At 36.9% G+C, this 27,527-nt stretch overlaps 1 protein-coding gene and 1 pseudogene across 16 annotated transcripts in view; both read left to right on the top strand.

Annotated features, from left to right (window-relative positions):
• The window catches only part of DLG1 (discs large MAGUK scaffold protein 1), a 271,051-nt gene that overhangs the window by 129,729 nt on the left and 113,795 nt on the right, over positions 1-27,527 (top strand). For all 16 annotated transcript variants that reach the window (XM_061411876.1, XM_061411915.1, XM_061411922.1 and 13 more), the window contains one exon: positions 13,940-13,993. In XM_061411876.1, coding sequence (XP_061267860.1) covers positions 13,940-13,993 — 54 coding nt within the window. The remainder of the gene's footprint in view (positions 1-13,939; positions 13,994-27,527) is intronic.
• LOC133244628 (ferritin light chain-like) lies at positions 18,683-20,840 on the top strand (annotated as a pseudogene).

The following is a 27,527-nucleotide window of genomic DNA, read 5'->3' as shown; positions in this document are numbered from 1 at the left end:
CTCTCCATCTGTTTATGTCATATTTGATTTCTTTCATCAGTGTTGTATAATTTTCTGTATACAGTTCTTTTGTCTTCTTAGGTAAGTTTATTCCTAGATATTTAATTCTTTTTGTTGCACTGGTGAATGGGATTGACTCCTTAACTTCTTTTTCTTATTTTTCATTGTTAATATATAGTAATGCAAGTGTTTTCTGTGTATTGATTTTGTATGGCTTTTGAAGTTGCAGAAAGAACCTGGACTTTATAGTGAACTTTACTCTACCAATTCCTGGCCTCGCCTTTTCCTGGTTGTGTGATGGTGGGAACATTATTCAGTTTCTCATAGCCTCGGTTTCTCCAACCACATAGAAACTGAGCACATAGCAATTGTGTAACAGATGCTAGTTCTTCCTACTGATGATATAATCTCTAAGATACTAGCCTATTAAATATACACCCAGAGTAAATACTTTTCTTTAAAACTAGATTCTTTAGACCTTTTTTTTAAAACCAGTTCTGAGGAGCTATCATGTAATGAAAGTATTATTGAAATGCTTTATAGCTAATTTTATGTTTGTATGAAAAGTCTATGTTCATACTCAGACGCTTTGGAGACATTGTTTTTTGTTAATTATTTGTTACTGTTCCAGTCATGTAAATATAAAAATAAATATAACATTGTTCTTTTCCTCTGAGAGCCTACTATCTGTTCATGCAAGAGAGAGCAGATAACTCCCACATGACATGAGAGGAATTAAGGTTAGAGGTGTATACAGTATAGAGTATCCTGTTGCTTTTGGACAGTGCAGGTTTCACAGAACATATGAGTGTTGACCCTTAAATGATTTGATCATTAGTATAATCTAAAGCATGGCTTGTTACATTTTCACTTTAGTAGTGATCTTAAATACAATAATATATTTGGATTACCTTGATGGACCTTTTTTAACCACACACTATCACTTGACTGCAGTGCCGCTATTCTGTTTGTGTCTTGGATTTTTTGGTTTGTTTGTTTTTGTGTTATTTTCAAATTATTTCACACTTAAAAAGAGTTGCAAGAATTGTACAAAAATTTCATATACCTATGTCTCCCCCAATTGTTAAAATTTTTGCCTACCACATCTTCTTCATCATTTCTCTTCTTATATAATTGAGTATGATTTTTTTTTGTATACCAGTTAAAAGGAAGTTTTACTCATGTCTCCTTACCCTAAATATCATATGGGTAAATATGATAAATATGATACTAAATGTCTTCCTGAGAAAGAAAAATATTGCTGTAATATAGTGATCTAAAGCAGAAAGTTAGCTAGCCTGCCAGGCTCCTTTGTCCATGGAATTCTCCAGACCAGAATACTGGAGTGGGTAGCAGTGGGTAGCTTCACCAGGGGATCTTCCCAACCCAGGGATTGAACCCAGATCTCCTGCGTTGCATGTGTATTCTTTACCATCTGAGCCACAAGAGAAGCAACATAATACTACAGACCATAATTCTCTTTTGCCAGTAGCCTAGTAATGTTCTTTATATGAAAAACAAAAACAGCTCCTTTGTCCCATCCAAGACCACAGTTAGAATTCATGAATCTACTTTAATCTAAAGTAGTGCCACAGTCTTTCATGTGTGTGGCCTTTTACAAGAGAACAGGCTAGTTGTTTTGTAGAATACCTGCAATTTGTGTTTGTTTGATGCATTTTATTAATTAGATTGAGGTCATTTTTTTTCCTTTTTTAATTGTTAATAGACACATAATGTATATTACACCACCTTAACTATTTTAAAGTTTACAGTTCAGTGGTATTAAGTACATTCATATTGGTGTCTATATATCACCATCATCCATCTGCAGAACATTTTATTCATTTTGCAGAATTGAAACTCTGTACCCATTAAACACTGAATTCCCCATTCCCCCCTCTCCCCCTCACCTCCCAGGTGAGGCCTTGGCAACTAGTATTCTACATTCTTTCTCTATGATTTTGACTCAAGTACCTTAGATAAGTGAATCATAACAGTATATGTCTGTCTGTGGCTAGCTGATTGCACTTAGCATACTGACCTTAAGGTTAATCCATGCTGTATACATATGTAGCACCAGAATATACCTTTTTTTTAAAGCTAAATAATATCTCATTTTATGTGTGTATCAGACTTTGCTTATCCATTTGTCAGTTAACAACTCAAGTTGCTTCCACATTTTAGCTATTGTGAATAATGCTGCTATGAACATGGGTGCATAGATATGTCTTCAAGATCCTGCCTTCAGTTCTTTAGAGTATATACCTGAAAGTATAGTAACTAGATTATTTTGTAACTAAATTTTTAGGGGAACCATCATAACTATTTTCCACAGTGGTGTAGCACTTTATATTCCCACCAGTGAAGTACAGTGGTTCCAATTTTCCCACATCTACAGCAACACTCCTTATATTTATTCTGTTTTCATATTGTCAGTCACACTGATGGGTATAAGGTGGCATCTCATTGTAGTTCTGATTTTCAGCTCCCCAGTGATTAGTGATGTTGAACATCTTTTCATGTGTTTATTGGCCCTTTGTATATCTTCTTTGGAGAAATATCCTTTACCCATTTTGAATTGTGTTGTTGGTTTCTTTTGAGTTTTAGAAATTCTCTGTATATTCTGGATATTAGTTCCTTATTAGATACATGATTTGCAAATATTGACTCCCGTTCTGTGGGTTGTCTTTTTACTCTGTGGATAATGTCGTTTGATGCACACAATTTTTAATTTTTAGCAAGTCCAAATTGTCTATATTTTCTTTTGTTGCCTGTGCCTTTGGTGTTATATCCAGTGAATCACTGCCAAATGCACTGTCGTGAAGCTTTTATCTTGTGTTTTCTTCTTAGGGTTTTATAGTTTTAGGTCTTTTATTTAAGTCATGGTTCCATTTAAAATTAATTTTTGTATATGGTGTTAGGCTTCATTATTTTGCATTTGGATATCCAGTGTTTCAGCACTGTGTATTGAAAAGACTGTCTTGTTCGCATTGAACGGTCTTTATACCCTTAATAATTGAAAATAATTCGACTATATATATGTGGGATTATTTCTGCACTGTATATTCAATTCCAGTGGCATATGGCTGCCTTTAAGTTTAAGTCATCTAGCTTTGTCAGTTTTAGGACTATTTTGTCTATTCAGGTCCCTTGAGATTCCAAATGAATTTTTGGATGGGTTTTCCTTTTTCTGCAAAAAGACATCATTGTTATTTTGGTAGGAATTGTATTAAATCTATAAATTGCTTTGGGTAGTATTGACATCTTAACAGTATTAAGATGTCATGAACAGGGGATGTGTTTCCATTTATTCCTATTGTCTTTCATTTCTTTCAGCAATGTTATAGTTTTCATTGCACAGATATTTCACTCGTTGGCTAAGTTCATTCCTAACTGTTTATTCTTTTTGATACTGTTGTAAATTGAATTGTATTTGTTTTCTTTCCAGCTTGTTTGTATATAGGAATGCAACTGATTTTTGTGTGTAGACCATTTACTGCCACTTTGCTAAGTTTATTAGTTCTAACAGACTTTTGTGTGGTTCCTTCAGAGTTTTCTACATATATGATCATATTATCTGCAAACAGATAATTTTCTTTTTTTCATTTGGGAAATTTACTTCATGCTTTACAGGGAAACAGGAGGGTCAGAGTACCCCTTGTTTTGGCCATTTTTAAAAATTTTGGAAATATGATAACACATTTACAAGAGACTTGGAAAATACAGGACATGGTTATATGTAGTTCCACTACATATTACAATTATTTTTTTGTAGTTAAATTAAGATTTTTAGTTGGAGTTTCAATATCAAAGTCTCAAAAATTAATAGAATGAATATACAGAGAAGTAGAAGGATGCAGTAGTCTTGAAAAGCACTGTTCACCAGTTCAACATAATTAAGATTTATACAGTTTTCATACAACAGTAGGATACATATTCTGTTCAAATTCCCATAGATTATAAACGAGGAGACACTGGAACATATCCAGAGACATAAGACCAGGTGCAAAAAATGGGTGGTCTAAAGATATTGAAATCATACAGAGTTTGTTCTCTTATCCTTGTAGAATTATGTTAGAGATCAGTATCAAAAGATACTTGAAAATAATCCCCATATTTTCAAATACAACGTAACATTTACAAAGAGACATCTTTGACTTAGCATTGAAAACTTCAATAAAGTTAGAAGACTGAAAAAACACAGGGTGATTAAAGAGAAGAAAGCATTAAATGAGAAAATAATATCAGAGTGGGAAATTAATATCAAAGATACTTTAAAATCTCATGTATTTAGAAATTAAAAGTCTACTTTTAAATGATGGGTATATCTAAGAAACCATAGCAGGGAAATATAAAATATTTATTAATGGAATAAAAATTGAAAAGAGAATTTACCAGAATTTGTTGCTTGCAGCTGAAGCTGCTGAATAATTTTTCTTCTTATTTGTTTAATTGACTGATTTTCAATACTTTGTTGGATAGAAGTTGTGAAAGTGGGCCAGCTTGACTTGTTTTTGATATTAGAGGGAAAGTTTTCAGTCTTTCACCACGGAAGTACGTTTGCTGTAGGTTTTTCATGTATGACCTTTATTATGTGGTGGTTTCCTTATATTCTAAGTTAAAATATTTAATACTGTCACATACTTCCTGCATAGATTGAGATGATCATGTTGGGTTTCCCCCCCCCCTTCTTCTTTATTCTATTGATGTGGTATGTTACATTGATCAGTTTTCCTGTGTTGAATCATCCTTGCAATCCAGTAATAAATCCTATTTGGTCATGGTATATAAACCTCTTAGTATAATGCTGAATTCAATTTTTGTTGAGATTTTTGGATTAGTATACATAAGGGATATTGGTGTGCAGTTTTCTTATAGTGATAATGCTGGCCTTGAAGTATAAGTTGGGGAGTATACCTTCCTCTTCAATTTTGGGGCAGAATTTGAAAAAATTGATGGTAGTTCTTCACATGTTTGGTGGATTTCACCAGGAAAACAGTCAGATTTTAAGGGCTTTTCTTTGTCAGGAGATTTTTGATTACTGATTCAATTCCTTATTATAAAGTATTAAAATTTTCTCTTCATGATTTGGCATTGGTAGGAGTTTTTCCATTTTGTCTAAGTTATCCAGTTTGTTGGCTTACACTTGCTCATAATAACTCCTATAATCCTTTTTGTTTCTGTTGAATTAACAATAGTGTTCCCACTTTCATTTCTGATTTTAATAATTTATTTTTCTCTCCTTTTCCCTTAGTCCATCTAACTAAAAGTTTGTCAATTTGTTGATCTTTTAAAAAAAAACTATTGCCCTCATTTTCTCTAGTATTTATTTGATTCATTGGTTAATAGTATGTTGTTTAATTTCCACAACTTGGTGAATTTTCCAGTTTGCTTCTATTACTGCTTACTATCTTCATCCATTTTTGACATAAAACATACTTTGTATGACAACTTCCTTACTAAATCTATTGAGACGTAATTGTGGCCTAACATATGGTATATTCTGGAAATGATCCAAATGCACTTGAAAAGAACGTATCCTGTTGTTGGGCAGAGTGTTTCAAATGTGTCTGTTAGGTCAGATTGGTTTATTGTGTCATGTAAGTCATTTTTTTTTTTTTTTGTACTTATCTTTTGTCTGGCTATTTTACACGTTATTTTGAACAGGGCATTGAAATCTTTAACTGTTATTTGTAAAACTGTTTACTCTCTTTAATTCTGTCGCTTTCTATTTCATAGATTTTGATGGTATATCATTAAGTACATGAATGTTAATTGTTTTATTTTCTTACTGTATTAAACCTTCTATTAATATGTAATGTCCTTTGTCCCTTGTAACTTTTTTTAATTTAACTTTTATTTTATCTAATATTAATATGGTCACGCCTATGTTTTAGTTGCTAGTTGCATGGAATATCTTTTTCTATCACTTTCAACCTGTTTGCATCTTTGGATCTCAATGAAGTCTCTTGCAGAAAACATAGTTGGGTCATGTGGTTTTATCCATTCTGCTTTTTTTTTTGATTGGAGGGTTTAAGCAATTTGCATTTAAAGTAATTATTGATAAGGAGAGCCTTCTGTCATTTTGTTATTTATTTTCTATATTTATTGCAGGTTTATTTCCTGCATTACTGTCTGATTTTTTGTTTGGTTGATCTTTTTATATATGTAGTGAAATGTTTAGATTCCTTTCATTTTTCTTTTTATGTATATTTGTAGCTAATTTCTCTGTGGTTACCATGGAGATTACATTTAACATCCTAAAGTTAAAACACTAAAATTTAAATTTATGTAGTTTAACTTTAATGATATATGAAAACTCTGCTCCTTTTAAACAGTTACATCCCCACCCCTTTCAGTTGTTTATGTCACAAAATTACAACTTTATACATTATATGTACAAAAACCTAAACTAACAATTTTTAAATGCATTCATGTTTTAAATTATGTAGAAAATGTGAAATTACAAAGCAAAGTTATTATAATATTAACTTCTGGGCTAGTAACTGATTTTAGTTATTTACTGATGTTGACATCACTTCTGTATGAATAATTCACTTTTAGACTAACTTTTAAAATATAAAATTCCAGGCAAGAATACTGGGGTGGGTTGCCATGCCCTTCTCCAGGGATCTTCCTGACCCAGGATCAGGCATGGCAACCCACTCCAGTATTCTTGTCTGGAAAACCCCATGGGTAGAGGATCTTGGTGGGCCATTGTCCACGAGGTGACAAAGAGTCAGACATGACTGAGTGACTAACATGTCCACTTCTTTAAAATATAGTTAAAAAAATATTAGTCTCTTAAATCATATAGATAACAAAAAGTGATGTTACAAAACACTATTAAGATAACAAAGCGTTTCCTTGTATTTATCCTTATTACCAAGGTCTTTATTTCTTCAGACACCTAGAGTTACTGTCTTGTGTCCTTTCATTTCTACATGTAGGATTCGCTTTAGCATTTTTTTCAGGGCCAGTCTATAAGTAATGATCTCCTTCAGCTTTGTTTATTTGAGAATGTCATAATTTCTCCCTCATATTTGAGAGATTATTTTGCCAGTTACTGGGTTCTTGATTGACAGTGTTTTTCTTTGAGCACTTTGAATATACCAGCCCACTGTTTCCTGACCTCAAAGGAGCTCTTGTATATTGAGTCACTTTGTTGTACTGCTTTCACCATTTTCTCTTTGTCTTTCAGCAGTTTGATTTTAATGTGTCTGAGTGTGAATCTCTCCGAGTTCATCCTATCTTGAGTTTTTTCAGCTTCTTTGATTGTTTATATTCATGTCTTTCATCAAATTTGGGAATGTTTTACCCATTATTTCTTCAGATATTCTCTCTTCCCCTTTGGTCTCTCTCTTCTTGGACTCCCGCAGTGTTTGTTGGTCTGCTTAATAATGATGGCCAACAAGTCTCTTTAGACTCTGGTTACTTTTCTTCAGTCTTTCTGTTCTCAGACTTAAGAATTTACATCATCCTGTCTTCAGGTTTCCTAATTCTTCTGCCTGCTCACATCTACTTTAGTGAATTTTTCATTTCAATTACTTTACTTTTCAGCTTCAGAATTTCCTTTTGGTTTCTCTTTAGGTTTTCTGCCTTTTATTGCTTTCTCCCTTTTGTTCATACATTCTTTCCTTGACTTTGTGCACCATGTCCTTTAGTTCTTTGGATATCATTACAGTGGTTGCCTTAAATCATTTGTCTAATAGATATGCCACCAGCTTTTTTTCAGAGACAGTTTCTTTTTTCTTCACTCTCCCTCCTTTGAATGGAACATGTGTTCCTATTTCTTTGCATGCCTTTTGAATTTTTTTGTTGGAAATTGGACATTTGAATCTTATGATTTTTCTGGAAATCACATTCTCCCCTTTTCTAAAGTTTGCTGTTTTTTTTGTTTGGGGGTTTTTGATTGCTGTAGGCTCTTTGTGCTAAAAATTAGCTTGTGAGTTAACCTTAAAATCTTCTCTGATTTTTTTTCTATGCCTGCACCTTCCCCAGGTATGCACAATGACTTTGTGATTTCCCTCATATATGTGGTTGTTTTTGAATATTCTAATCGTCAGTGTCTGATTCTCAAAAGGGGAAAATTATGGGAGGAGACACTTGCCCTTTAAATCTAGGAGTCACTTCAGCCAGAGGGGGAGGAATTTATATTACTTGGGGGAGGCTCAGCAATAATGGCCACTGTCCATGAGGTAGCTAAGAGTTGGACACGACTGAGCAACTTCACTTTGACTTTTCACTTTGATGCATTGGAGAAGGAAATGGCAACCCACTCCAGTGTTCTTGACTGGAGAATCCCAGAGACAGGGGAGCCTGGTGGGCTGCCGTCTATGGGGTTGCACAGAGTCGGACGCGACTTAGCAGTAGCAACAGCAGCAGCAGCAGCCTCTTTGAAACCTCTGTGATCAGAGGCAGCAATCAGAACACAGATTCCCTATATTTGAAGAACAGGGTCCTTTTTGGCTGCCCCCTTCCTCCCTACTCTGCCCTGGCTTGTGCAGGCTTTGTGCCAGCTGCTGCAGGAACAAATTATGAAGAATGGGAATTGCATAGCTGCAACACTGCTGAGAATTGAAATTGACTAAATTAACCACAGTTTGACATCTAATAACTTCTGGAAGTTGCAAGCCCTCAGTAGACTACAGAATTCCAAAATACTTACATCACACTGGCAATTGCATTTTGCCAGTACAGTCGTCATCTAGGTGGAGAAGCAAATTTGTGGGACTTTTTATTCTGTCATCATTCCAGAATTCGTCCTATTTGTTTTTACAGTCACTTTAACTTATATATATATAGTGGTCACTAACGTGATAGCGTTGAACTTTCAATGCTGTGTGTGCCAAATTAGAATCCGAGATGTACTACTCTCTGGGGTTTGAGTTCTTTATTGGAGAAATACTTGTTTATAATTTAGTAGGAGAGAAAGAGAGCAACATTAAACCAATAATATAATGAAACTTTGACAAATGCTAAGGAGGAGAAATACAGTATACAGCATAAAAGCATTTTCTAAACTAATTTTGGCCTGTTTTTGAATAACTGAATCTTAGAATTATTTTAACACAAAATTTTTAAGATGTAATATTGTTCTCTGAAATTGGATTAGGATGCTGCAGTATGTTAACAGCAGCAGACTTATGAGGCCCTTTATTAATGAAATAACATTCTAAAAGTTGGATGATCAAAACTGTGTTTCTTAAGTCTTATTATTAATTCGTGGGTCATGTTCTTTAGGGGTTGGTTAGTTTCTGTTTCTGGTATATCCTGCCCCTTTCCTATCACCCTCCCCCCATTTCTAAGTGAATCTTAGGATTTTATTATTGTCTAAGTTGAGACATATACAGTGGTATATACTATTAGTAAGTATAATGGATTAGCAATAGGTTTCTGGGGTTTACAACAGTTTTTTTGTTGTTTTTAATATCTCACACTCTATTAAAGTAATGCTCAAAATTCTCCAAGCCAGGCTTCAGCAATATGTGAACCATGAACTTCCAGATGTTCAAGCTGGTTTTAGAAAAGGCAGAGGAACCAGGGATCAAATTGCCAACATCTGCTGGATCATGGAAAAAGCAAGAGAGTTGCAGAAAGACACCTATTTCTGCTTTATTGACTATGCCAAAGCCTTTTACTGTGTGGATCACAATAAACTCTGGAAAATTCTTCAAGAGATGGAATACCAGACCACCTGACCTGCCTCTTGAGAAACCTATGTGCAGGTCAGAAAGCAACAGTTAGAACTGGACATGGAACAACAGACTGGTTCCAAATAGGAAAAGGAGTATGTCAAGGCTGTATATTGTCACCCTGTTTATTTAACTTCTATGCAGAGTACATCATGAGAAACGCTGGACTGGAAGAAACACAAGCTGGAATCAAGATTGCCGGGAGAAATATCAATAACCTCAGATATGCAAATGACACCACCCTTATGACAGAAAGTGAAGAGTAACTAAAAAGCCTCTTGATGAAAGTGAAAGTGGAGAGTGAAAAAGTGGGCTTAAAGCTCAACATTCAGAAAACGAAGATCATGGCATCCGGTCCCACCACTTCATGGGAAATAGATGGGGAAACAGTGGAAACAGCGTCAGACTGTATTTCTGGGGGCTCCAAAATCACTGCAGATGGTGACTGCAGCCATGAAATTAAAAGATGCTTACTCCTTGGAAGGAAAGTTATAACCAACCTAGATAACATTGAAAAGCAGAGACATTACTTTGCCAACAAAGGTCCGTCTAGTCAAGGCTATGGTTTTTCCAGTGGTCATGTATGAATATGAGAGTTGGACTGTGAAGAAAGCTGAGCGCCAAAGAATTGATGGTTTTGAACTGTGGTGTTGGAGAAGACTCTTGAGAGTCCCTTGGACTGCAAGGAGATCCAACCAGTCTGTTCTAAAGGAGATCAGCCCTGGGTGTTCTTTGGAAGGAATGGTGCTAAAACTGAAACTCCAATACTTTGGCCACCTCATGCGAAGAGTTGACCCATTGGAAAAGACTGATGCTGCGAGGGATCGGGGGCAGGAGGAAAAGGGGACGACAGAGGGTGAGATGGCTAGATGGCATCACCGACTCAATGGACGTGAGTTTGAGTGAACTCTGGGAGTTGGTGATGGACAGGGAGGCCTGGTGTGCTGCGATTCATGGGGTTGCAAAGAGTCGGACACGACTGAGCGACTGAACTGAACTGAACTGAACTGAGTTGTCACACAGTCCTTTTGGTTAAAGGCATATCTCTTTATAGATGGAAGAAATAAGTTTCAATAATTAGTACTTGTGATTTACCTGTATATTCAAAGTCATTAAACAGTAGAGTGAGGTAGAGAGAGATCTAGAATCATGCTTTTTGATGTGTCATCAAAAAGTAACAACACGTAACTTTCACATAGATTATCCTCAAGTCTTGTTGCTGTTATTTGATTTCCTCCCTAAGTAAAGCTGGTAATTCCATGTTATCTGTTCTGCTATCTCTCATCCTAGTTACAGATACCAAGGTCTTAAACTAGCCCAATTTGCTACTGTATTTTTTGTTTTAGTGCTCTTTATTTCAGCTATCTGAAAGTAGCAAATTCTGCGGCCAAATGTTTCTGTATCTCTTCCATCTAAATACTTGTTCTGGCTTTGGTGTTAAGGTATTGTGTTTTTCTGAGTTGTACCCTCCAAGCCCATTGGGCTACCTCATTCCCACCACCTCCAAGTTTAAGAGGGATGGATTACTACTTTGTCAGATACCATTTCTGTATTCTATAATATAAGAATTTAGAAATCCTCAAGTTAGTAAGTAAAAGTATAATGTATTTTAAGGTAAATGTTTTAATTCTCTTCCTGCTAACACAGTCTTAAATATTTTTAACATTATTTTGGTGGCTGAACTTGAGGCCATCAGATCATGCCTCTTGAGCTGCATGTACACAGGCTCTTATTTTAGACTACATTTTGTGATAGGTCTTTTCAAATTGTTTAATCTGACAGTTTTGAATGAAATTCTTGTTAATCCTCAACTTGAGTTTCTGTTCAGTTTCAAGTCTATGCTTTCCCTTCAGGTGTGGTCATTCACTCAGATTCTTCTAAGATACATCTACAAATAAACTGATTGTACATGTATTAATTATCTAATCATATTCATTAAGCCGAAGTTATAAATTATTTTTACTAGTCTGTATTCTTTTTTCAGAACTGAACTTTAAAATTGAATTTTATGATATGAATGCTAATATATTAATAACAGCTTTAACCCATAGTATTTTACAACTGCTTTCATTATTAACCTCTTATAAGCTGAGTACTTGACTCAATATAATTGTTTTGCTGTAGTTTATGAAAAAATTCAAAACTGTTCAAATAGAAAGGGAGTAGTACAGTGAACTCCCATGTATACTTATCACCCAACTACAGCAGTCCTCAATTCATGCGCTTATATGATCTATAACCCCTCCTTCTCCTAATCTCTCATGGTCATTATTCTATCTTGAAGGAAATTTAACACTTTATATAATTTTTATGTATTTCAATACCAGATTTTTATATAACTAGAATCCAAAGGTAACATATACAGTGATGATGAGTTGGTGATCATGAGCAGCTAGGGTTGTGATAATTTTGGTATAAGTTAGATTTTTGTAAAAGCAAACTTTTTCCACCATATTTTTGGTAATAAACGAGCAGAGGAAGCCAGATGGTTTTCTTGCCATAATTTTTAAGGACTATAGCTTCTTTTGTAAGTTTAAATAGCCTTGTTCTTTCTTGCCTTCCTCTGTAATTGCTTAAGCAAAGTAAGGTGAAGTTGTACCATTAATTTTTTAATTTAAAAATATCAGTTTGAGACCCCAGTAGTCATTGGGAAATGAATTAATTCCTAATGTTCATAAAATCTCAAATGTCTCTCACAAATAGTATTTTTTAGCAATTTCACAAATAGTATTAGGTTTGATTCTCACTGAATCATTGGAAAATAGACTATTACTGTTAAAGGTAGGGCTGCACACTTCATGCATTGGAGAAGGAAATGGCAACCCACTCCAGTGTTCTTGCCTGGAGAATCCCATGGATGGAGGAGCCTGGTAGGCTGCAGTTCATGGGGTTGCTAAGAGTCGGACACGACTGAGTGACTTCACTTTCACTTTTCTCTTTCCTGCATTGGAGAAGGAAATGGCAACCCACTCCAGTGTTTTTGCCTGGAGAATCCCAGGGACGGGGGAGCCTGGTGGGCCACCGTCTGTGGGGTTGCACAGAGTCAGACACGACTGAAGCGACTTAGCAGCAGCAGCAGCAGCACATAAAGTAGCTAGTATTATGTTTGTATTTAATACAGTATTCCCTACTCATTTTGTTTGTTTGGTTTTTTTTTTTCCAGGGTTTTTTATTGTTTCAGATGTACAGCAAAGTGATCTAGTTATGTGTATATATATCTTCTTCAGATTATTTTCCAGGTTATTTTTAGGTTATTTTAATATGCTGAACATAGTTCCCTGTGCTTTACTGTAATCCTTGGTCCCCACTCATTTTTAACTTGCTGCTTCATGTAGCTTAGATGCATCCAGTACAATTATTTACGCAAGCATATCTCTTAAAATTTATTTAAAGTATAGTCATTTCTTTGATTCTCTGAAAATGTCATTTGACTTGGTAATTATATATTTTAAAATATACAAAAGAAAGAATTTTAAGAGGAGCCACATCAGTTTTCTAGTATGTTCGATCTGGTTTTCATTTGGTAATAATTGTGTTTTATTTTAAAAATTTTGTTGCACCTTCATAACAAACACTTTCCAGCTTAATCAGAAAACCAAGCTTTTTTCATCCTAAACTTAATTAGATCTATGTTACTCTGCTTGTGTTTTTGGGGGGATGGGGGAGTGGTTGACCCTTAATTGTTCTGTGAGTGGTCTAGAATAACAGATGAAAAGCAGTAATTGCAGTCGATAACAATTGAGGGCTTTTACATTGAATGTGTTTCTAATTAAAGTTTATGATGGATTTCTTTGTATGGCTCCTTTCCCCCAATGTTTAAACACAGTTCAATATGGGACAGAATTTTTTTTCTGGGTGATGAAATGTTGGAATCTTCAAGGGATCCTTGAGACTAGAAAAGAAGTGATTTCTAAGAAATTTGGGATGAGTTTTTTGTTACATGAGAGAATATTTGTGAATTTTTTTAGAAGACTGGTGAACTTCGCAAATCTTAACAAAATTGTGTCTGTTGTAGCAGAAATAATCATTCATTTCTCAAAAGCAAATGTAATAGCTGCCTATATATCTAATTCTTTCCATTGGTGCTGGAAACTAGATACATTGTTTAACATATGAAAACTTCATATAAAATTATAACTTAAGAAATAGCAAATCTTTCATATGCTTCTAATATTTGTGAACATTAGTATGTAATGTGCCAATTTTCCTGTTAAGCCTAACACGTTTACAATTCTTTCTTTAAGGCAAATCCTCCTCCAGTACTAGTCAACACAGACAGCTTGGAAACATCAACTTATGTAAGTTCCATTCATCACCAAGTTTTTCCTGTTCAGTCTTTGATACAGATATCAAAATCACAGCATTATTTTCTCTAATACATTTTACTTATGATGTTCTGTCACTGAGCTGTAATTGTTAAAGTAAATGAAACATACTATCCTTTTTGTTTTTTTGTTTTTCCCGTGCACTTACAAAGCAGAAATGTTGAAGTAAATTTCATTTTTAAATTAAAATGAATAGCTTTCACTATGGGCTCTCTCACCAGTGGTCATTTACACAATGGTATATAATCCGAGAGTCATTTTTGAAGTCTAATTGAGTGACTATGTTTGTAGTGAATGTGTTCTCAGTTATAACTTTGTAACTTTAAATTGATTACTCCTTCTCTCTAAACTTTTGTTAAAAAGTCTTCTTTCTCCTAAAGATAAATAGCCAGAATAGCAGAATCTTAACATTTTTCATCCCACCTAAAGTATCTTTGGAGATGTTTAAGTAGAAGTTACACCTGTGCATTTTAAAAAAATCAAATGGTGCATAATTTAATAGATTATAAAAATCTTTTTTCTCTCATTTTTGAACTGTAGTCAGTTTTCATCTGTACTTTAAAACATTTTATTTGGCTTTGTATTCTGTGTATATTTATATGGGCATAGCAAATTTGGGGAGATTTTTGAAAACTTTAAATAATAATACTTTATACAAACCAAAAGTACTCTTCAGTCAGTGTCACCTTTCACACTGATATTGAATACTTAAGAAGAATTTTGTTTGTACTTTTGTTCTTCACATTTTATCCCTGTTCATTTGTTAAATTATGTTTTGCTTAAGGGCAGAGTTGGTAAATACTTTTATTTTAAAACCCTTTGAACTGGAAGGTTACTATGTAAGAACTAACAAAACTATATCAACAAAGAAAATAAATACACATGCATTTTAGAGATGTCAACAAATTAAAAGCAGGATTAACATACAGACAGCAAACTTAGTTTTTATGACACATTATTCAAAAATTAATTTTCCTGTTAAGCAGAGTATGTTGGAAGTCTCTAAACCCATTCACTACCCATGTTGAGAAATTCTCTAGAAAGACTCACAAGGCTCAGCACCTTGTACCTACGGCTAAGATTTATTTATATGTAATAAAGTCAGGATCCATAGTCAGATTATAAGGCTGTTTGTCTAGAGGAATACATCTTTAGATTTCCTTGTACTATCTTCCTCCCCAGAGGGGTCCACAGAGCACTGTTTTCACCTAGCAGTGAAAATGTAGCAACAAGTATTCAGTTTTTCTGCCCAGGGAAGCCCATTATTTGGGCTTCACCACAGTTATTTATTGGTAGTCGTTCACATAGACACCCTCTATCCAGTACATACCAAATTTCCAAGCTCCCAGAAGGAAAACAGGTGTTCAGCATAAAGTTCATTGTCTCTGCAAAGTCTTGCCAAGAGTAAACAACCCTTTCAGTGAGGGAATGGTGAGAACGCTCCCAGAATCAATTTCTAAAATGCCTACTAAGACTCTGCTAGCCATAGCAGCCTTGGGCCTGATACAGCAACCCTTTTCTCTACATAAGGCAATAAGATAAATTCCATTTTCTTAAGATTTTGTTCTACTTTATCATATTTGAAAAGCACTGTAAAATGTTTAGTAATATTCTTTGTGTCTAATTAGTTTAATTCTGAAATTTAAAATATGTTCCAGAATGGCTTTTAAACTTACTTGTTATTCCTCTGTTAAGTTCTGATCATTAAATAGTAGCTATGAGTTGATGAATAAAATTAAGAAAACTTGCAGCTGTTGCATTATATATCACACTTTCCCCCCCTGGCTGCTGTCAAAATGCTTCCTAAAATTAAATAGTTAATTGAACAGGTAATGCATATACATTGTATAAAATTCAATATATACCACAGTATATCCAATAAAAAGGGAATCTTTCTTCACCCCTACTCCTAGTCTTCTAGTTCCTCTTGCCTAAGGCATAAAATGTTAGAGTGCGTGTGTATGTGTGTAGGATATATATTAAAAGAACATGTATATATATGTATATCCTTGTATAAATATTTTGTGCATAAATAAGGATATATGTGTTTTCAAACTTTTCCCATACAAAAATCAATGCCCCATTGATAATTTTTGTATAGATGTTTTGTGTATATATGCAATTATATAATCTGAATATATTTGTATACATAGGTTGCTCAAAGGGTGTGTCAGTTTTTAGATTTGATCATTATTGCCAAATTTTACTTTCTAGCATTATGATTCAGAGAAGGCAATGGCACCCCATTCCAGTACTCTTGCCTGAAAAAAATCCCATGGACAGAAGAGCCTGGTAGGCTGCAGTCCATGGGGTCACGAAGGGTCGGATACGACTGAGCGGCTTCACTTTCACTTTTCACTTTCATGCATTGGAGAAGGAAATGGCAACCCACTCCAGTGTTCTTGCCTGGAGAATCCCAGGGACAGGGGAGCCTAGTGGGCTGCTGTCTATGGTATCGCACAGAGTTGGACACACCTGAAGTGACTTAATAGTAGTAGTAGCATTATGATTCATCAAAAAGTATTGTTTTTACCCCATACTGTCACTAGCATGGTGTGTTAATAAATTTTTTGATCCTTTGTTAGCATAATGTTTGTTACCATAAAATATATTAATTCATTGTTTCAACTTGAATTTATATCTCAATTCTTTATCAGCTTTTTCACCTTAAAATTTTTTTTTATGATGAGAAATTTACATACCACAAAATCCACCCTTTTAAAGTGTACAATTCAATGGTTTAGTTTATTCACAGCATTGTGCCATCACCACCACTTTCAAATTTCCGTAACATTTTTATCACCTTGTAAGGAAACCCTCTACCCATTAGTAGTCACTCCCTATTTTGCCCTTACCTCAGCCCCTGACAATCACTAATCTACTTTCTGTCATTATGGCTTTCTCTTTTCTGGACTGTTCATATAAATAGAATCATACATGTACACCTGAAACCAACACAACATTGTAAATCAACTATACTCCAATAAAAATTTTTTTAAAAGGAATCATACAGTAAATTGTTTTTTTGTGTCTGGCTTTTACTAGGAGTAGTATGGTGAAGGTTCATCTGTGTTGTAGCATGTGTTAGAACTTCATTCGTTTTTATGGTCGAAATATTTTTCATTATATGTATGTACTACATTTTGTTTATTCATCCTTCTCTTGATGGGCTCTTGGGTCATTTCCACCTTTTGGCCATCGTGAATAGTGCTGCACTGGCATGGGCATCCCCAGTGGATGAGCGGTAAAGAATCCACCCAGAGTCCACCTGCCAATGCAGGAGGTGTGGGTTTAATCCGTGGCTTGGGAAGATCCCTTGGAGAGAGAAATGGCAACCCACTCTAGTATTCTTTACTGGGAAATCCCATGAACAGAGGAGCCTGGTGGGCTACAGTCCATGAGGTCACAGATAGTTGGACTTAATGACTAAACAACAGCAACAGACATTGCATACGGTATCTGGGAATTATTGTCATTTTATTAGTATTATGTCTCTTAGTCCTTGAACATATTGTCTATCCATTCCTTTACATCTTCAATTTTGTTAACAGTGTTTTAAATTTTCAGTGAATTTGTCTTACACTTTTTAAATTAAATTTATTCCTAAGTATTCTTTTAATGATATTATAAATTAAATTGTTTTCTTAATTTTATGTATGGATTTTTCATTGCTAGTGTTTAGGAATATAATGGATTTGGGGGTATTAATCTATCCTGCAGTGTGACTGAACTCAAATTAGTTCTGATTTTTGTTCTTATTGTAGATTCCTTTGGATTTCCTACATAAGGTCATGTAATATACAAACAAATATTTTCACTTATTTCTTTTCAATAAAGATGCCTTTTATTTATTTTCCGTGCCTAATTGCCATGGCTAAAACCTCCATTAAAATGTTTCATAGAAATTGCAAGAGCTAACATTCTTATTTTGTTCCTGATCCTTGGGTGAAAGAAAGCTTTCACTCTTGTACAATCAAGTATGATGTATTAAACTCAGTTTTAAGTATTAATTGATACTATAATTTCATTGGCATTGGGTTTGATTATCTCTCTGAAATCCTGTTCTTTTCCTAAATACTAAGATATTAAGCAAAAATTCTAGAGGTCTTCCTGGTTCTGGTAATGAGCAGACATGAAGAAATTTGTTGAAATAATTCCTAACTATTCCTTTGTATTTTCTGTAAAACCGTAAAGAGTAAAAATTAGGAAAATTCATTTAATTTTACTTTGGTAGCTTTCTTACACAGGGGTTTTCTGGTGGCTCAGATGGTAAAGAATCTGCAGATGTGGGTTTTATCCCTGGGTCAGGAAGATCCCCTGGAAAAGGGAATGGCTAACCATTCCAGTTGGAAAAGGAAATGGCAACCCACTCCAGTACTCTTGCCTGGAAAATTCCATGGATGGAAGAGCCTGGTAGGCTACAGTCCATGCTGCTGCTGCTGAGTCACTTCAGTCGTGTCCGACTCTGTGCGACCCAATAGACGGCAGCCCACCAGGCTCCCCCGTCCCTGGGATTCTCCAGGCAAGAACACTGGAGTGGGTTGCCATTTCCTTCTCCAATGCATCAAAGTGAAAAGTGAAAGTGAAGTCACTCAGTCGTGTCCGACCCTCAGCAACCCCATGGACTGCAGCCTACCAGGCTCCTCCATCCGTGGGATTCTCCAGGCAAGAGTACTGGAGTGGAGTGCCATTGCCTTCTCCCACAGTCCATGGGATCACCCTAATTGGTAGATAATTGCTTTACAGTATTGTCTTGGTTTCTGCCATACATCAACATAAATCCGCCCTTGGTATACACATGTCCCCTCCCTCTTGAACCTCCCTCCCAGGTGCCATACCTCTAAGTTGTCACAGAGTACCTGTTTGAGCTCCTGGCATTATACAGCAAATTCCCACTGGCTATTTTGCATATTATAATGTATGTGCTTCCATGCTACTCTGTCCATTCATCCCACCCACCCTGTCTTTCACCTGCTCTGGGTACTATTGTCTGTTCTTTATGTCTCTGTCCCATTTCTGTCCTGAAAATAGCTTCATCAGTACCATCTTCCTAGATTTCATATATATGTGTGTTAATATATGATATTTGTCTTTCTCTTTCTATCTTACTTCACTCTGTATAATAGGCTCTAGGTTTATCCACCTCATTAGAACTGACTCAAATGTGGTGTTTTTGTGGCTGAGAAATATTCCATTTTGCATTTTCCCCCTACCCCCAAGAAAAAGAAATGCAAAAAGGCAAAATGGTTGTTTGAGGAGGTCTTACAAATAGATGAGAAAAGAAGAGAAGCGAAAAGCAAAGGAGAAAAGGAAAGATACATCCATCTGAATGCAGAGTTCCAAACAATATCAAGCAGAGATTTAAAAAAGCCTTCCTAAGTGAACAATGCCAACAAAGGTCCATCTAGTCAAAGCTGTGGTTTTTCCAGTAGTCGGGTATGGATGTGAGAGTTGGAGTATAAAGAAAGCTGAGCGCCAAAGAATTGATGCTTTTGAACTGTGGTGTTGAAGACTCTTGAGAGTCCCTTGGACTGCAAGGAAATCAAATCAGTTCATTCTAAAGGAAATCAGTCCTGAATATTCACTGGAAGGACTGATGTTGAAGCTGAAACTCCAATACTTTGGCCATCTGATGCAAAGAACTGACTCAATTGAAAAGACCCTGATGTTGGGAAAGATTGCAGGTAGGAGGAGAAGGGGATGACAGAGGATCAGATGGTTGGATGGCATCACTGACTCACTGGACATGAGTTTGAGTAAACTCCAGGAGTTGGTGATGGACAGGGAGACCTGGCATGCTGCAGTCCATGGGGTTGCCGAGAGTCGAGCACTACTGAGTGACTGAACTGAACTGAACAATGCAAAGAAATAGAGGAAAACAATAGAATGGGAAAGACTAGAGATCTCGTCAAGAAAATCAGAGAGAAAGTGTGCTCAGCGGCCCCGTGGATCTTGTTGGATGGAACAGATCCAGGGACGCCCCTTGCTCCAGCCTCCAGCCACCCCTCCAACCTTTTTTCCAGTCGCAACCTCTGGAGTCAGCCCCTCAGCTCTGTGCGATCACCAGGACCAGCTGCCGTTTTTTAACTCCTTATTATTACCGACCAATCATGAGCTCCCAGATTCGTCAGAATTATTCTGCCGAGGTGGAGGCCACCGTCAACCGCCTGGTTAACATGCAACTGTGGGCCTCCTACACCTACCTCTCTCTGGGCTCCTATTTCGACCATGACGATGTGGCCCTGGAGGGTGTGGGTCACTTTTTTCATGAATTGGCCAAGGAGAAGCGCAAGGGCACGGAGCGTCTCTTCAAACTGCAAAACCAGCGTGGCGGCTGTGCCCTCTTCCTGAACGTGCAGAAGCCATCTCAAGATGAGTGGGGTAAAACCCAGGATGCTGTGGAAGCCGCCCTTCTCATAGAGAAGAACCTGAATCAAGCCCTGTTGAATCTGCATGGCCTGGCTTCTGTCTGTGGAGACCCCCACATCTGTGACTTCCTGGAGAACCACTTCCTAGATGAGGAAGTGAAACTCATCAAGAAGATGGGTGACCACCTGACCAACCTCCGCAGGCTGGTTGGTCCCCAGCCTGGCTGGTCCCCAGGCTGGGTTGGGCGAGTATCTCTTCGAAAGGCTCACCCTCAAGCACAACTAGGAGCTTCTGGAGACCAGTGGCCTTTGAAGAACCCACCTAACATCAGGGCTGCCTGAAGCTCCTCTCTGCAGCCACGAGGCAGCTTTTTAACACCCTGGAGCCCTCTCTCAAGCCTTGGACCAAATGGAAACAAAGCTTTTTGCAGCATTAAAAAAAAAAAAGAAAATCAGAGATACCAAGGGAACATTTCATGCAAAGATGGGCACAATAAAGGAGAGAAATATAATGGATCTAATGGAAGCAGATGATATTAAGAACAGGTGGCAAGAATATCTAGAAGTACTATGGAAAAAAGATCTTAATGACCCAGATAACCATGATGGTGTGATCACTCAACTAGAGCCAAACATCCTGGAGTGTGAGGTCAGGTGGGCCTTAGGAAGCATCACTATGAACAAAGCTAGTGGAAGTGATGGAATTCCAGTTGAGCTATTTCAAATCCTAAAAGATGATGCTGTGAAAGTGCTGCACTCAATATGCCAACCAATTTGGAAAACTCAGCAGTGGCCAGGACTGCAAAAAGTCAGTTTTCATTCCAGTCCCAAAGAAAGGCGATGCCAAAGAATGTTCAAACTACCACACAGTTGCACTCATCTCACATGCTAGCAAAGTAGTCCTAATTCTCCATGCTGTCTTCAACAGTGCGTGAATAGTGAACTTCCAGATGTTCAGGCTGGATTTAGAAAAGGCAGAGGAACCAGAGATCAAATGGCTAGCATCCGTTGGATCATCGAAAGAGCAAGAGAATTCCAGAAAAATATATACTTTTGCTTCATTGACTACATTAAAGCCTTTGACTGTGTGGATCACAACAAATTGTGGAAAATTCTTAAAAGAGATGGGAATAACAGACCACCTTACCTGCCTCCTGAGAAAGCTGTATGAAGGTAAGAAGCAACAGTTAGAACTGGATATGAAACAACAGACTGGTTTCAATCTGGGAAAGGAGTACCTCAAGGCTATATATTGTCACCTTGCTTATTTAACTTATGTACAGAGTACATCACATGAAATGCTGGGCTGGATGAAGCACAAGGTGGAATCAAGATTGCCAGGAGAAATACCAATAACCTCAGATATTGAGATGACACCACCTTTATGGCAGAAAGTGAAGAGGAACTGCAGAGCCTTGATGAAGGTGAAAGAGGAGTGTGAAAAAGTTGGCTGAAACTTAAACATTTAAAAAACTAAGTTCATGGCATCTGATTTTATCATTTAATGGCAAATAGATGGGGAAACAATGGAAACACTGACAAACTTTTATTTTCTTGGCCTCCAAAATCCCTGCAGATGGTGGCTACAGCCATGAAATTAAAAGGTGCTTGCTCCTTGGAAGACAAGTTGGCAGTTCTAGACAGCATATTAAAAAGCAGAGACATCACTTTGCCAACAAAGGTCCATATAGTCAGAGCTAGGTCTGTCTAGTCAAGGCTGTGGTTTTCCAGTGGTCATGTATGGATGTGAGAGTTGGACTATAAAGAAAGCTGAGCACAGAAGAATTGATGCTTTTGAACTGTGGTGTTGGAGAAGACTTTGAGAGAGCCCCTTGGACTGCAAGGAGATCCAACCAGTCTGTCGTAAAGGAGATCAGTCCTGGGTGTTCACTGGAAGGACTGATGTTGAAGCTGAAACTCTAATACTTTGGCTGCCTGATGCAAAGAGCTGACTCATTTGAAAAGACCCTGATGCTGGGAAAGATTGAGGGCAGGAGGAGTAGGGGACAACAGAGGATGAGATGGTTGGAATGTATCACCGACTCAATGGACATGGGTTTGGGTGGACTCTGGGAGTTGGTGATGGATAGGAAGGCCTGGCATGCTGCGGTTCATGGAGTCGCAAAGAGTTGGACACGACTGAGCAACTGAACTGAATGGTTTTTCCAGTACTCATGTATGGATGTGAGAGTTGGGCCATAAAGAAGGTTGAGCGCCAAAGAATTAATCCTTTTGAATTGTGGTGTTGGAGAAGACTCTTGAGAGCCCCTTGGACTGCAGGTTGGTCAAACCAGTCCATCTTAAAGGAAATCAGTCATGAATATTCATTGGAAGAACTGATGCTGAAACTCCAATACTTTGGCCACCTAATGCAAAGAGCCGACTCATTGGAAAAGACCCTGATGCTGGAAAAGATTGAAAGCAGGAGGAGAAGGGGACGATGGAGGACGAGATGGTTGGATGGCATCACCAACTCAATGGACATGATTTTGAGCAAGCTCCAGGAGATGGTGAAGGACAGGAAAGTCTGGTGCGCTGCAGTCCATGGGGTCCAAAGAGACGGACACGACCTAGTGACTAAACAACAACAATAAATAATCCATTGTATGTATGTACCACAGCTTCTTTATTCATTCATCTGTCAGTGTATATCTGGGTTGCTTCCATGTCCTAGCTGTTGTAAATAGTGCTGCAGTGAACACTGGGGTACATGTGTCTTTTTCAATTATGTTTTTTCAGGATATTTGCCCAGTTGTGGGATTGTTGGGTCATATAGTACTTTTATTCCTAGATATTTAAGGAATCTCCATACTGTCCTCTATAGTGACTATATCAATTTACAGTCCCACCAGTGCAAGAGGGTTCCCTTTTCTCCACACCCTTTCCAGAATTTATTGTTTATAGAATTTTTGATGGTGGTCATTCTGACTGGTGTGAGGATATATTTCATTGTAGTTTTGATTTGCATTTCTCTAATAATGAGTGATGTTGAGTATCTTTTTATGTGTCTATTAGCATATCTGTATGTCTTCTTTGGAGAAAGGTCTGTTTAGGTCATCTGGCTACTTTTTGATTGGGTTTTTCTGGTGTTGAGCTGCATGAGCTATTTGTATATTTTGGAGATAAATCATTTGTTAATTCTGTTTCAGTTTTTCGTGTGTGTGTATGTTTCTTTTTTTCTGTTGTTATTTGTCTCATTTTGTATTTACCAGTTGTCTTTTGTTTCTTGTTTTCATTTTTGTTTTTTAATTATTTATGTTTGTTTTAATCCCCTTTAATTCCATAACAAACAGCTACTGGAATCTCAGTTCTTTGGCCACTCCAGTATTCCTGCCTAGAGAATTCCATGGACAGAGGAGCCTGGCTGGCTATAGTCCATGGGGTTGCAATGAAAGCTTCAGTTTTTCTGTATGTTTAATTAATAACTGTATGGTTTTAAAGTTGACCTAAATGGTTATTCTTTATTTAGGAAAAATTCATGAGTAAATTCTTTCAGGGTTAATATTTTGTATTTAGTAATGTTGATTTTTCATTAGGAAGAACATTTTCTTCTTCCTAGTACATTTTTATTTTTAGATTCTTACCTTACTGTTGAGGTTTTTAATTGCCTTAGAATATGGGAGACCTAGGTTCAATCCCTGAGTTGGGAAGATCCCCTGGAGAAGGGAAAGGCTATCCACTCCAGTATTCCGACCTGGAGAATTCCATGGATTGTATAGTCTATGGGGTGGCAAAGAGTCGGATACAGCTGAGCAACTTCCACAATCATAATCACACAGTAAGTTGTATGAAGGTTGATAGGCAAAATCTTGAGTTTTAATGTATTACTCTATAGTTTGAAAGGTATTACTGAAATGAACCTTAAATGACGGAGAAGTCTTCAATTAGACTTCTTTGTATCTTTATTTGGAGGGTCTTAATATCTATTATGTATTAGGATTTGTCTGTCCTGTTTGGATATATTAGTGCAAGCTGTTTAGAAAATTTTAATATTTAGGAATAAGGGGCCAAGGACATCTGTATTCTTTATGGCATATCATCTATAATTGAAGCAAATTATATTTTTCTAAAAAGCTAAAACAAATACTAAACAGTGAATGGTATTCAACTATACTAGCAAAAACCAATTGACAATATGAGTTATTAACTCTTTCAGTGAAATATGAAATACCTAGCAATCAACTTGAAGCCACATATGTGGTCTTCCTGGTGGCTCAGACATTAGAGAATCTGTCTGCAATTTGGGTTTGATCCCTGGGTCAGGACGAATACCCACTGGAGAAGGAAATTGCAACCCACTCCAGTATCCTTGCCTGGAGAATTCCATGGACAGAGAAGACTGGTGGTCTGTGGTCCATGGGGTCACAGGGTCAGACACAACTAAGTGAGTAACACACACACATAGCAATCAGCTTAACAGGAAATGTATATAGTTTGTTGTAAGAAAGCTGTGACACTTACTGATGGTATAGAGGAATACTTAAGTACAGAGCAGTTTTTGTTGCAGAACAGAAAGATAAAGTAGATATCATTGTTTTTTCCAGATAAATCTGTAAATTTGGTATCGTGCCAGTCATAGTGCCAAAAAATAGAATGTGTAGTTGGAGTCAGGGGAGGAGAAAGGAAAAGGGAAAGGAGGAGAGATAAAAAGAGAATGTGTGCATGTATTTTGGAGGCATATAGTTACATTTAATGATTCACTTAGAGCTACATCTTCCAGAATTGCAAGCCACTAGCCACATGTTCAGAGAAGGCAATGGTGAAAATCCCATGGACCGAGGAACCTGGTGGGCTGCAGTCCATGGGGTCGCTAAGAGTTGGACATGACTGAGCGACTTCACTTTCACTTTTCACTTTCATGCATTGGAGAAGGAAATGGCAACCCACAACAGTGTTCTTGGCTGGAGAATCCCAGGGACGGGGAGCCTGGTGGGCTGCCGTCTATGGGGTTGCACAGAGTTGGACACAACTGAAGTGATGGCAGCAGCAGCAGCAGCAGCAGCCACATGTTGGTATTTAAATTTATATTGATTAAAATTCAGTGATATTTATGGTTTTTCTGCTGGCAGTAGTCACATTACAAGCACTCAGTAGTCACTTGTGGGTAAGTAACTCCTGTATTGGACCAGACAGATTATATTACACTTACATCATCACAGAAACTTCTTTTGGACAGTTTGATATAGAAAAGTTAAAAACTCAAAAACAACCAAGTAAAGATTAAGAACAATTTGGAGCGATTTCTCCACAGATAATGAAATATATTATAAAACAGCATTTAATTAAAAGTGTAGTTCTTGTCCCAAATCATATTGAAAAGTGAAAGTCTCTCAGTCATATCTGAGTCTTTGCAGCCCCATGGACTATACAGTCCATGGAATTCTCCAGACCAGAATACTGGAGTGGGTAACCAACCATTCCCTTCTCCAGGGGATCTTCCCCACCCAAGGATTAAACCCAGGTCTCCCACATGGCAGGTGGATTCTTTACCACCTGAGCCACCAGGGAAGCCACAAATTATAGTAGGTGAGTGGAACAACTCACCTTTGTATATGTTATATAATCTGATTTTTATCCTAGTCAAGTTGATTATAGATAAGTTGTTCTTATCTATAATCAGTTTAGTTCAGTTGCTCAGTCGTGTCCGACTCTTTGCGACCCCATGAATCTCAGCACACCAGGCCTCTCTGTCCATCACCAACTCCCGGAGTTCACTCAAACTCACGTCCATCGAGTCAGTGATGCCATCCAGCCATCTCATCCTCTGTCGTCCCCTTCTCCTCCTGCCTCCAATCCCTCCCAGCATCAGAGTCTTTTCCAGTGAGTCAACTCTTCGCATGAGGTGGCCAAAGTACTGGAGTTTCAGCTTCAGCATCATTCCCTCCAAAGAAATCCCAGGGCTGATCTCCTTCAGAATGGACTGGTTGGATCTCCTCGCAGTCCAAGGGACTCTCAAGAGTCTTCTCCAACACCACACTTCAAAAGCATCAATTCTTCGGCGCTCAGCTTTCTTCACAGTCCATCTCTCACATCCATACATGGCCACAGGAAAAACCATAGCCTTGACTAGATGGACCTTTGTTGGCAAAGTAATGTCTCTGCTTTTGAATATGCTATCTAGGTTGGTCATAACTTTCCTTTGTTCTTAGTTATGACTTCATGGAATTTTTTCTACTAATATTAAGATTTTTTTATAATTAGGAATTTACTGCCTATTCTTAACTGTCTTTAGAAATTTTGTCTTTTATCCAAATTATTTCCATAACTTCTTTACCAATTTACTTTTCTCTAATTTCTCTTCCTTTTGTGTTCCACACTGCCATGGTTCTTTTTCTGGAAAACATTTAAACCTACTTGATGCTCCAATATTTCCAAGAATATTTGCCATTCATCAGGAAAACATTTAAGATGTTTCACAATAAGGCCCCAATCCACTTCTCCCACTTTCACCTTCATCCTTAATATAGAATCCCATTTTGTTACTAGGACTAAATTCTAAACCTAGAAAGTAATAGCAATGACAGTTCTCATGAAGTATTTTAAATCTATGCTTTTCTGTTTTTGAGGATGGGGAAAAAACTCAAATATTTTGTCAGTAATATATCATTTTGTCTAAAGATTGATTTAATTTTATTTTTCTTTAATTTTATTTCTTGTTTCCCTCTCACCTTGTCCTATTGAGAGTGATAAACCTATTAGTGAAGCATATTTTTCCTGTTGAAAGCCACATTTTATAAAGATATTATGAAAAGAAAACTCATCACCCATTTTGTAATTTTCCTGGAAACCATATTCCTTTCAAAAATATCACACCATCGTTTTTCTGTTATTTTACAGTAATGAAATGGTAATTTGTGGTTTTGATAATGTATTCATGGCATTTAGAAGCCCAGTTTGAATGTGTTTAATGATGTTATTAAATTGTCTCATGAATTGAACCTGAATTAGGGGTTGCTTTCTTATAGTATAGTAAGAAAACAAAGTGGCTTACATAGATTTCATTCTTCTGTTGTTTCGTTATTCTATTGCTGTATTAACAAGCCACCGTGAAACACAGTGGCTTAAAAAATAATTATTTCTCATGATTTTCTGGATTAATTGGATAGTTCTGCTTTACATGATCTTGGCTGGGACATGGG

Source organism: Bos javanicus, chromosome 1, assembly GCF_032452875.1.
Source record: "Bos javanicus breed banteng chromosome 1, ARS-OSU_banteng_1.0, whole genome shotgun sequence".
NCBI lineage: Eukaryota > Metazoa > Chordata > Mammalia > Artiodactyla > Bovidae > Bos > Bos javanicus.
Note: the sequence above shows the minus strand (reverse complement) of the source record. Positions and strands in the feature narration are given on the sequence as shown.